Genomic DNA, 12614 nt, shown 5'->3' on the forward strand with positions numbered 1-12614 from the left:
TATCATTGGAGATGGGTATCAAGAAATGATCAACTTTTCCACTCAATTTGCTCGAGTTGAGTTGCATGTTATATTCATGTTTCATGCTGCCTATGTTGTCATTTGCTGTGACCTCTGAGATATTAATTGTATAGCTTTGGTGTGATGGGCTTCGAGATGGATTAATGTGTAAAAGATGAACACAACAATTCCCCTTGCAGTGCATAAGCTGTTGGAATTTACTCTATAATATTAGTTTCTAGTTAGAGAAATGTTTCACATGATAAATGATTGTGATGCAAACAGTCGATCATATTTCATATCCAACATGCTTTTGCCTGTAGCATAGGCTTCCATGTGTGAGCTGAAGCTAAGGAAGACCTACATATTCCCCTTTTTAGCCTTCTATTCCAAACAAATAGGCAGTCCTTTGTGCCTATCTCCACTATATCCAACAAAACAACCCCACAACATATACGTACGTATATATACACATATCATTGAGGTAAAACAGTAAGAAACATTTAAAGGAAACAACAAAACTATATAAAAACTAGAGTTTAGATGAACAGGTTGAATTGAATGGCCACATCATTTTTTGTTTCCTCTTTCGAGGAGATTATGAGAAATTATTGCGGAATGATTTTGATCAGATAGCATGTCTTAGGAGTGATATTTAATTGATCTCATTGACATACGTAATTAATTAAGGCATTCTAAAATGAAAATATATTTGTCAGAAAATAAGCCATGTTTATTTACAATAGATAATAATGAGAATTAATGATAAAAGAATGAATTGTAGATTGTATATGATTAGTATAATTGCAAACAATATTATGTTCCCATAGACAATGGTTTTTTTTTTAATCTTTTTAATTATTCAACATGTATTGTACTCAAATTCCTAAAGTATTGGATCATTTGAATATATATGAGCCCATTTTTTAAAACACACATACTTAACAAAAATGAATCACAATGTGATTGGTTTAATGATATAGAAAATTAGATTTGACTTTAATAAGGCGTGAGTATTTATTCGAGTATCAAACAAAATGAATGTAGAATTATTTTTTTGATGGTTTTTTTATGATAAAGGTGAGATTCAGACTTACGATCTTATGATAATATATTGAAGTTTTTATCGATTAAATTAGTCAAAACCTTTAAAATATATTTGATGAAGTCTCGAATCCTCGATCATATCAATATTTAAGATAAAAATATAATAAACGAGACCTTAAACACTCGATCTTTGATACTTTAGGTTCAGTTTCACCTCATAAAAATATAAATCATCTCTAAAAAAATTATTTTAAATTAATTTTGGATTAAACGTGTGTTTGGGTCATGTGGATTTTGAGTTTTACTCTAATGGTACCTCGTTCATGTCAAATTATCATAGAAATATAAATCATTTCTAATATATATATTATTAACAGCTATAGGTAATTTGGAACAATGGCTACAATCATGTCTGTATACATCGATTTGATTGTGTCTAATTTGATCCAGCAATTTTCTTCTCTTTATTCTTCCCGGCCACTTGTATCACCATCTAAAGTTCCATCTTCCGCTGCATCGAATGCCTATTGTCTCATCATGACGAACTCCTAAAGGCCATTTGGAGCTCTTAGTTTCCGGAGAATCTTTTTAATTTCCATCCCAAAGGTAAACGAAAAGGGGATAAAATTAACGCAATTGAGAACAAATATCCAATTTAGTCACCCAAATTTCAATAAATTATTAGCTCAATTAATATAATATCGATTGCATCAATAATAAAGAAACCAAGTAATGATTTGGCTTTGTAGGATGACGATGGGAAATTGACACCATAAATATTATCAGTGTAAATTTGGCTATTTATACTGACTGTAAATGACTCTCCCAACCATATTAATAGGGATTTAGGAAACCCTAACAAATATAATTAAATGAATAAGTTGATAGCATAGTAAATGAAAGCAAAAACCTAATCATAAGTTGAATATTAGAGCTTCAAAGAAAATAATAATAATAACATGTGAGATGCACATTAATAGAAAGGAAATATGCTATAAACACATATATAAACTACATTATCATTTGATTATAAATGGGACAAAGATTTCTTTTCATGTGTGCGTATGGTGAAATTTGGAGTCGACGTGTATCGAGTTTGGTCGGTGCTTCGAGGCTCGGAGAAGAGATGATCTACGTGGGAGGCGGAAAGGAAGGCTGCGGTGAGAACTTCCGACGCCGAGGGTGGCCGACGGATGGTCGGTTGATATGAAGGCGGCTTCGTGTGCTCCCTCTGTTATTTCAAGAGGTGTTTTAGCTTGACAAAAACCAAGATGTTGGCAAGTTGTGGATCTAACCCTACTGCAGATGGAAGTATGCATCATATCCCATCAGCGTGATTTGACATCGGAAAAGAAAGCCACCAGAAATAGCTTTCCCTTCTCTCTCTCTCGTCTCTTTTCTCCATAGGTTCTTGGGCTTCTTTGCCTCCACTCTTCCCCATCTCTTCCCCCACCCCACTCTGATCCATCGAACTCCTGGTTCTTATGATAATAAGCCTGGGAAATAATCTTTTTGCACCCACGTATCCTATCTTCGCAGCTTCCATTTTTTCTTACTTTCGATAGGTTTGAGTATTAGAGAATGGAAGAATTGCCTCACCTTGGTGATGGTAGTAGTAGCGCTGGCAGCTCAAGGGGGGCTTTCCTATACCTCCCCCCATCGGCTGTCGCCACCACCACCACTACATCAGCTCCTCCGCCGCCGAGGTCAGCCGTGTACGAGCAGAGCTACTACTATTACCCGACCTCTCATCCTTACTTCCATACGCCACCACCTAAGACTGAAGCAGGCTCATCTCAGTTTCAAACGAGTAGAGTGGAAACACTAAGTCAAGGAGTGATCTCCCAAAGTGATATAGAAGAGATCAAGGCAAGGATCATGTCACACCCTCGGTATTCCACGCTCCTCGGCGCCTTTGTGGACTGCCAAAAGGTCTCTCCTAGTTCGTTGACCTCTTGTGTGTCTGCATAAGCCTTCTTGTTCTTCTCTTACGGCTCATGTTCTTATGTTCGTCTCTCAAGGTGGGAGCGCCACCAGAGGTGGTGGAGAGGCTCTCAGCCATAACGCATGAGCTCGCGTCGCGCCCGAGGTTTCACAGCGGCAGTTATCCCGATCCGGAGCTCGACCAGTTCATGGTACCGATCATTCCTCCTCCTCCTCCTCCTCCTCCTCTCTCTCTCTCTCTCTCTCTCTCTCTCTCTCTCACACACACACACACACACACACTTACACACACACACACGATCGATCTCCAGTTAAAGCTAATCGATTGTGAGATATATATATACAACAGGAGTCATACTGTGAGATGCTCATCAAGTACAGGGAAGAACTAACGAGACCCTTGCAAGAGGCCACAGACTTCCTCAAGAAGATGGAGTCACAGTTCAATGCGCTCACCAACACTTCCACTCGAGGCATCTTTTCCTCTGGTATACCGAAGGGTACCATTAAGTAGCTTTTCTAGCACTCGCTTGGCATTTATAGCTTCTACTCCATGTGGTTTGATATAGATCTATTTGCTGTCAATCTTTCGGCCAAAAACTTTGCTTCTCAGATTCCAAGAGAAGAGAGCAAAAGGTAAAGAGATCAGCTGCAGTTTTCTGGTGTTAGGGCTCAACATCTCACCCTGTGTAAGTGCAATGAGTAGGTATGGCAGCGTGCCAGTAGTAAGTAGTACGAAACTACTTACCGGAAGTATACTTCCTCCAACTTTGGCAGCAACTAAGACTGAAGCAGGCCTTGACCGATCAGAGATCTCTAGTTCACAGAATAGATAGATGCTAAAAAGATGGCATTTACATATTTTCTTTAGCTTCTAATGGAATATAATAACGTGAAACTATGGCACTATCACGAGGCTATAGTAACCTCGATTTTCTTCAACCTCGACCTGATCTCGACCCTCTCTTGCTTTCTCTTAGTAACCATTTGTTTATTGACACGGATTCCAATAGCCAGGAGACCAAAGCAAGAAGAGAATGTTCTCTCTTTGGACCAGCAGCAATATGCACATGAATGAGGAAACCACAGGGTGGTGACTAATAAGCTCCATTTACGGCTGCCATCATATGGCAATCTTTAGGATTCCAAAAGAGGAGCTGCATCGAGACTAATCCCTATGCTTAGCTTTTTTGCAGCTAGTAATGTTATCATGCCTTATGCCTTTCTCTCTGCAAATAAGCATAAAAAGTATGCTAGATAGACTACTATTCTAATCGATCCATGAGCTAACAATTCCACCTACTTCTATAACAGTACATGTTTGCCGGAGATAGACTCCCTAGAGAAAGAGCCATGCCATGCCGTCTCCACGAAACACAGTGAACTTGCGAGATCTTCATGCACACTTTTGTGGTTTTTGAGCATCATCATAAATGTCTATTGGAACAATCAACTGTATCCACGAAGACTCTACGATCAAACCCATAGAAAATTTTGCACCATAGAACACTGCTCTAGATATATATTTTCTTTTCACTAGATAGTCAAGTTTCAACTCACTGTAAATATTGCTCGTGTAAGAACAAAAAGGTTTAGCTCTACCGAGTATTAGAAGTGCACTTGAATTGTTATTTACCAAATTCTTATCATCGTTCACAACATATATACTTAAGTTCTATTTTGTAGTTATAGAGAGGAAAATTGTAGCAGGTAAGAGATGAACACTCAAACAGTACAAAAAATTTCATATCATACATAAATAAGGAGTGCTGAATCATGTAAATATGATTGTTGGAGTCAGTGTCGCAATAGGATAAGGAATTCTTATAGTAAGAAAGCCCTGTTAATTAAGGATTGATTTTTCTATAAATATCTCGTGTATTTATGGATTTTGTGAGAGACGGGAGAGTAAGATGTGATGAATACTTTTGGAGCTCTAGATTTCTTTCTAAGGTGTCTAGAGATTGTGCCTTTTAGGATTTTTAGAGAGAGTGAGGGAAGAGGTGTAAATTCTTTATGAATTTATTTGAAAGGATATATAAAAAAATTTATGCTTAGTTAGGGATAACTCAAGAGTCTCGTAATTAATTTTATTTGATGAAGAATTTAGTTTTCTTGATGATGTAGGTGAGGATTTACTGAATCACATTAAATCATATGTCGGCTTTCTAGTATGCTTTTGATTGTTGATCATTGGTTTCTCTTTTGGTTTCCATCTTTCTCCATTCTCTCCCCTAACAAATCTTACATCGATTATTTTTTTATTTGTATTCGATTGTTGATCCATGGATTGTTCTTATAATGGGTACAAATGAATTATGGGGAATGTTCATCGGAAATTAGTTTCTTTCTTTTATAAAAGATAAGCGTTGGAGATCAAATTTGATCCCAAAATCTTATTGTTGAGGTCTTTTCATGATTATGTATATAATTCTAGAAAATTCAATTACTTTAAAGTAATTGATCTCTAAAAAGCCAACAAAAAATTGTCATATTCTATATGCCACTAATAAAAATAGATAGGTTTTCAAGTCCATAAGAGTGTGAATTGCTATTTAAGCAATGTTTCCATATCTTTGTTTTTTCCTTTGTGGCTGAATTTTCTTGGTAGCATATACCAAATTATCTCATAAAATCATTGTCAAGTACATATTGTAGTGACTCAACATCATTAAGACTGCCTATTTATGTGGTGTTTATATTGGATAAATCATATTCCTAGCTAATACTTGTAGTTTTTAACTCTTTTTTTGGGGCACAAAATATTCTTTTAGACTGCAACTAGTATTTGCTGGTGTTCTTGGAGGAGGGAGAGAATAAAGCTCAAAACCAAAAGGAAAAATACATATATCAATAATAAAAATTTATATTAGAAAGTGAATGCAAGATATAGTGTTGTTCGATAACTCCTTAGTTATATTCATAGAAAAAATCAAAATTTTTAATATAATCTCTTGTACATCTTCTCACATAAATTCAAGATCTCTCAATCCTCTAAATTCACTAGAGAAAAATCTTCTAAAGCACCCAAAGTGTCTTGTCTCTCCTTCTCAAAACCTTGAGACTCAAGATGTACTTGTATAAACAAATCCTAATTCTCTAAATACTCTTCCTATTTGAATCTATAATTTAAATCCTAATGCTGAAAAAGTTGGAATAAGATTAGGTTTTATCCTAAGTAGTTAGAACCTACTAACTCTAATATCATTGATATATAAAAGTGTTGTCTCTTCTTATCAAAACTTTGAGACTCAATGTGTATTTATATAAACAAATTCTAATTCTCTAAGGACTCTTCCTACTTGAATCTCTCATCTAAATCCTAATCCGTAAAAAGATTAAAAGAAAATTAGATTTTATCCTAAGTAGTTAGAACCTAATTAGGACTCGAATGAAACCTACTAACTCTAATATCATTGATATGTAAAAATTAGAACCTTGTATCTTTATTGCTATATTTCCATATCTTCACGCTAAGTTTTCTTTGCATTGTCAACTTCTTAGATTAGTTAAATGAAGTTCTTCCTATATTATATAATAACGGAGCAAATACATCCCAATGACGTCGATGATATATTCAATCTGGTTTATCTGTTGGATTGGATGATGAAGATGAGAAATGTGGTGGTGGTGGTGGTGTTGATTCCTCGACGGAAGAGGAGCAGGACGCCAGTGGGGGAGAGGCCGAGCTTCGGGAGATCGATCCGCACGCGGAGGACAAAGAGCTGAAGCACCACCTTTTGAAGAAGTACGGTAACTACCTGAGCAGCCTCAGGCAACAGCTATCCAAGAAGAAGAAGAAAGAGAAGCTGCCAAAGGATGCCCGGCAGAAGCTGCTCCACTGGTGGGAGCTTCACTATACATGGCCGTATCCATCTGTATGTGACTTAGCCCTCCCTTAATTGTCACTGCAAACAAAAGCTTTGATTTGTCTTTTCCTTGATGGTAAACTGCATTCGCATAAGAATTATCATTTAATGAGAAGAAAGAAAAAATAGGAAACGTAGATCATGTAACAAGCTAGCATGAAGTGGTGGCCTTCCAAGAACACCTTCAGTGAACCAATTTAATTTTGTAGGTTGACAAGATTTTGCTTTGAGAAAGCTTCTAACTAGGAAAAATCTATGTGACAACAAACAGGAAGCCGAGAAGGTGGCCTTGGCAGAATCTACAGGTCTTGATCAGAAGCAAATCAACAACTGGTTTATAAACCAAAGGAAGAGGCATTGGAAACCATCAGCAGACATGCAATTTGCTTTGATGGATGGCTTCCATCCTCAGAATGCTGCTGCTGCGCTATACACGCAATGGCAATCCATGGGTGATGGCACATACCACCTTCATCCGTGATGTATTAACCTATAAGAAGTTTATGGTGGTGCCGAGGCACGACGGAATTGCTTAAGAGATTGTTGTCCTAAAAATGCAATGATTGATGTTATTGGCAATGTAATGTAAGTAACGATTTAATAGTTGTCGTATATTCACCAAAAATTTTTGTTGTGATTCTATGGATTTTATACTGTGGGTTTGAGACGTAGGTATGTAATGTAAAGAAGAGTACTTTACTGAATAATAATAGTAAGCTGCATAAGGTTACTTGTCCTGTTGCATAATATTGGAGGGAGAGCTATGGCTTACTCGATGAAGCCGATCCAGAAGGATGTTCCTTTTATGTTCCCGCTTATGATCATACTCTGTTTCAACTTACACAACTTTGTTTCACTTCAGGTATTGCAAGATGATATGATACTACTCATGCAGAACATGTTTATTATTCATGATATGTATGAAATTATATATCAATTGCATGGTTAATTTTCAATCCGTAGAAAACGTGATTATATAATTGATTTGCAAAGGGATGAAATTAAAACGTAGGCACACGCCAATAGTCATGACAACACAACACATGCATACAGGCAGCATGAAGCGAAGGGATCCATGGATGGGATTGACAAAACGAACGAAGAAAACTGGCAACCATCTAACTGTCTAGTATTCGTCATCTTCCTCACCCTCCGCTGACTCTGCACCAACTTCCTCATAATCCTTCTCGAGTGCAGCAAGATCCTCACGAGCCTCAGAGAATTCTCCTTCCTCCATTCCCTCACCAACATACCAGTGGTCGATTCGTGAGAAGACTTCCGCGACGCTGGTGGAGTTTGATATCATGCACACGGCTCTCTGCACCTTGGCAAGATCACCCCCAGGCACAACAGTACGTGGCTGATAGTTGATGCCACATTTGAAGCCAGTTGGACACCAGTCAACAAACTGAATGGTCCTCTTGGTCTTGATGGTAGCAATGGCAGCATTAACATCCTTTGGCACAACATCTCCACTGTACATGAGGCAGCAAGCCATGTATTTTCCATGACGTGGGTCACACTTGGCCATCATGGAAGAAGGCTCAAAAGCACTGTTGGTGATTCAGCAACAGAGAGCTGCTCATGGCGAGTGAGCCTTCTCTGCAGAGATGACGGGGGGATAGGATGAGAGCATGAAATGAATCCTTGGATATGGGACCAGATTAGTCTGGAACTCGGTGACATCAATGATGCTGTCAAAGAAGAAATCACCTGTATATGGACAAATCTCATTAACCACGAAACTTTTATAGAATCATTATTTTATGAAAATAGTAATAGAAGACCTGAGAAACCAGGCGGTTGAGATTGGTCTAAGTGGGGCTCTCGATGTCAAGAGATCTCCTGCAGATGTCATAGATTGCCTCATTGTCAAGAAGAACAGCCACATCAGTGTGCTCCAGCAGAGAATGTGTAGATAGAACACTGTTGTAGGGGTCGACCGCAGAGGTGGAGACCTGTGGTGATGGGTAGACAGTGAACCCCAGCTTTGATTTCTTTCCATAGTCAACCGATAAACGTTCGAGAAGAGAACCAAGGCCAAAGCCAATGCCTCCACCAACAGCATTAAATATGTAACACCTCTGATTAGTCTCACATCAAAAGTGGATAAGATTAAGATTGACTTATAAGGGTATGATGAGTGTACTACTACCAATTTTAACTTAAATATTTTGGTCAATGATTTGGACCAAACGAAATTGATAGACTAATTAGTCCAACAGACTCAGGTTGTGACATTTGGTATTAGAACCGATTACTCGTAGACGAAGTCAAAGGACTCGTCACGACGTAGAGCCACGATTGGGCTACGCCTTGCATACACTATATTAGGACTTGATCTGGGTTATATAACACCCCAGTGGGCAAGACTAAGATTGACTATCTGATGAGTGTACTACTCAGGTCGAAGAGCTGGGGTACATGCTTCCGGTTCCCGGCACCTCTCACTAAAGAAAGTGTTTTGTCACTGGGCATTTGGCCATCAGGCTGCAAAAGAGAGTAAGGTTTCAATAATTCTAAGCAACACAATATATACCCTTCAAACAATTTCTACAATGTTCTGAGTACCAAAATGTACAAACTTTTGTTGACTGATCATACTATCAGAAATAAGTTGCTTTTGTTCAACAATATGAATAAAACTAAAGATCTATCGGGCTATTGTCCAACTTGAGGTTTACAGCAAAAAGAGGAGTTCAACAGAAAAGAAATGTTAAGTATGCCTCGAAAGCAGAATTTTCAAAGATCTACAAATACCAAAACTTAGGGACAGGTCTGGTATACTTGGAAACAGTTCAGTCTGGAGTGTTCTAGTGACGGCAAAACAATATATATGGTTACTGATTTCAAAGTAATTCTTTTGATAAACACAATTAGCACAGATAAAGTTCAATATCATCATCAAAGCCACATCCAACTCGGTGAAAATCCTTCCAGAAACATTGGATCTACATCACATAAATGAAGCACGCAATTGGACATGACAACATACAGAAACATATCATCAATAGACATACATCGTATCCACAAGTTGTGGAAGATCAACCTCAGCTCATTTTATAGCGTCGAACACTAATGTTCGGCCATCAACGTCAGGGGTCATCAGACCATACGATTAACAGAATAGATCAAAGCAGAGTGACAAATAAATGGGAGAAGCGCAGAAAGGATCTGCACCACAACGAATAATACTCAAGATTCTGACATGAATCTAACCCAAGTAAACCAGATCAGCGAGAAAAATGCCAAAATGCATCAATAAATAAGACAATCAGCACACGAACCCTACGGTTATACACGACGCCAAGAACTCAAGATCTGAATATAAATTGCCCAAAACGCACAGATCTAAACGCTAAATGACACTGTTCCGATAATATGATAGCAAATGCACGAAAAATATATAAAAAAAGAAAGGGAAAACCGCCAGGTCAAAGTAGTAGACCGTACCTGAATGCCATGCTCGAGGCAGTAAAGCTCCCAGCAGGCGTTGCCGACCTGGATCCCGGCCTGCCCGATGTGGATCGAGATGCACTCTCCCAGCTTCGCAGATAAAGATGAAAGGAGCCCGGGGGTGGCGAATAGAAGAAGAAAGATCGGTGGGCGTGTACTAAGACGCCTTCGATGCCTCCTCTCCGCCTCTCTCGAACCCTTTTATTGAGATGAGCGACGATGCGAAGAGATGTTAGCGATGGTTCTATGGTAAATCCGGGGTTATCTTACCGCGGTTGGTTAAGAGGAGGGGTGCCAGCGAATGACGGTTAGTTTGGTGATCAGAAGCTATCCACCGTCCATCGGTAACCGTGGTTAAGGGGTCAACCTTTTACTGTCTAATAGTGCCGCCTAATTTTGAATTTTGATACAAAATGCCCTAGAAGTTTCAGTAAATTACCAACGTGGATTACGGTTCTGGTCGGTCTACGTGCGTCGCTGGATCAAGATCCAACGGACGACAGTGCGTGAACGGAGATCCAACGGACGATACATACGGACGCTGTGGTATGTTTTCCAGTTCAACGCTTAACATACCGTAGCCGTCTGATTCGTGCCTCGTATGTAGGGAACGGAGATGTATTCAAATGTGGGCCTCACTCGTCCTGACAAAATCTAATTGATAAACCGTTCATCAATAAGTTGCTGATGCTTAAAAATTAAATTTAGTTAGGTCATTTTATCGAAAAAAAATGTGACCGTTGGGCTCGTACCAAATGATAATCTTAATTGATTTTTTTTACTTTGAAACTTTATTTTACCAATTGGATGAAAATAACTTTCACCCTTCACTAGTCACCTCTGATCTACCCTCAATCGTTATTATTGTTACGCTGTTTCTACTACGAGTGATGTCGCATGTCGCCTCTTCTATTCTCTTTTTCCTCTCTTTCATCTTTACCTCCTCCTCCCCTCCCCCTCCAATCCTCTAGTATCGCTTGTCCTCTATTATCGTTTATCTTTCATCGTCAACTCTATATAACACATCTCATGAGCAGTAATCTTGTCCCCCTCGTTTATTATTTGTGCAATAAAGATACATCGAATGTGAGTAACGATGGCACTAGCGATCAAAGCAATGAAGAGACGAGATCCATGACCGATGAGGGTCCCAAGAGTAGGGTCAAAAAGTTCTTTGTTTTCAATCATAAGAAAAAACAAACAATGAAGGACCGTGGCTACAACCTTGCTAAGAGAGCTCCTCATCACTAATTGCAAGGAAGGGGGAGCGATCATTACTAAGGCTATAGCCTTGTTGAAAGAGGGGGACAAAGTTATCTTACAATAAGCAATGCTACACAAAGGCAACACAGATGAGAATAGATGAGAAGGATGAGAAAGGAGGAAGAGGAGATAGGTGGCGTACTCTCGATGAGAGCGAGGGTAACGTAAACAATGATATTTAACGGTGATGGAGGATGAAGAGTATTTTCATATATAAATATATATGTATGAAAATACTAATTGATAAAAAAAAAAGTGCTCAATGTAAAAACTAATTCGAAAGTATTATTTAATAAAAAAGCCTAACTGTGAAAAATTTTGTAAGGTAAAATATCTCAAACTCATATATATGTGTATGTTTTTTTTTCTTATTTTGAGTATTTATTTTATTATTATTATTATTATTTCTTTTAAAGAAATGCAATTGAGTTATGCATGTCTTTTTTTATTGATACTTTCAATCTTTTAAATTATATTTGGAGAGTTTTAGCATCACTAACAAACAAGAAAGCCAACATCTCCATCCGTAGGTAATAAAGATAAAAAGATTTATTATAATCCAAGATTGGTCGAATATAGAAAGCTAAAATCCATGGACCAAAATAGAGCATTATGGAAGAATCTTATTTTGAAAATAAAATCATTTCTAGAATCAGTGAAACTATTTGGTAAAGAAAATTCTTCAGAATCATGTATGTGCTTATTGTTTGTTTATGTCAATGACAGGTCAGATTTGGTATTAATTTTTTATAGTTTTGGAGGATCTCATGTATCTGGTACAGATGGTGTCCAAAATATATGTGTCACTCCAAGTAGTAAAGATATTATTTGGATATATTTATTGGCATATAAAATATGTGTTCATGGATTGTACTTGTTTAGCTAATGTAGCAATAGGATGTGAGAATGTTGTTGGGTTCTGAACTCCCAATGTACTCAAGGATTTTAATATGGATGAAGATGATTTTTAATAGATGAAGACAATGTCAAGAGCATTTGCAAGGAATAATTCATATCACCATTCAAGCATTACTT

General features: G+C 37.9%; 1 protein-coding gene and 1 pseudogene across 2 annotated transcripts; one reads left to right on the forward strand and one right to left on the reverse strand.

Moving 5' to 3' along the window:
* The first annotated feature begins 2439 nt into the window (after window positions 1-2439).
* Window positions 2440-7497, forward strand: LOC135641511 (homeotic protein knotted-1-like). 2 transcript variants are annotated; one of them, XM_065156889.1, is made up of 5 exons: window positions 2440-2979; window positions 3069-3182; window positions 3341-3491; window positions 6604-6869; window positions 7132-7497. In XM_065156889.1, exons 1-5 carry the CDS (start codon window positions 2629-2631, stop codon window positions 7339-7341), a joined length of 1092 nt encoding a protein of 363 aa, XP_065012961.1. In that variant the 5' UTR covers window positions 2440-2628; the 3' UTR covers window positions 7342-7497. The 2 variants fall into 2 exon arrangements, with proteins under 2 accessions (XP_065012961.1, XP_065012962.1); XM_065156890.1 differs by having other exon boundaries at window positions 2442-2979; window positions 3341-3479.
* Window positions 7498-7809: 312 nt separating this feature from the next.
* On the reverse strand, window positions 7810-8959 carry LOC135641513 (tubulin alpha chain-like; annotated as a pseudogene).
* Between the last annotated feature and the right edge of the window lie 3655 nt (window positions 8960-12614).

This window comes from Musa acuminata, chromosome BXJ3-6 (assembly GCF_036884655.1).
Source record: "Musa acuminata AAA Group cultivar baxijiao chromosome BXJ3-6, Cavendish_Baxijiao_AAA, whole genome shotgun sequence".
In the NCBI taxonomy this organism is placed as follows: Eukaryota; Viridiplantae; Streptophyta; class Magnoliopsida; order Zingiberales; family Musaceae; genus Musa; species Musa acuminata.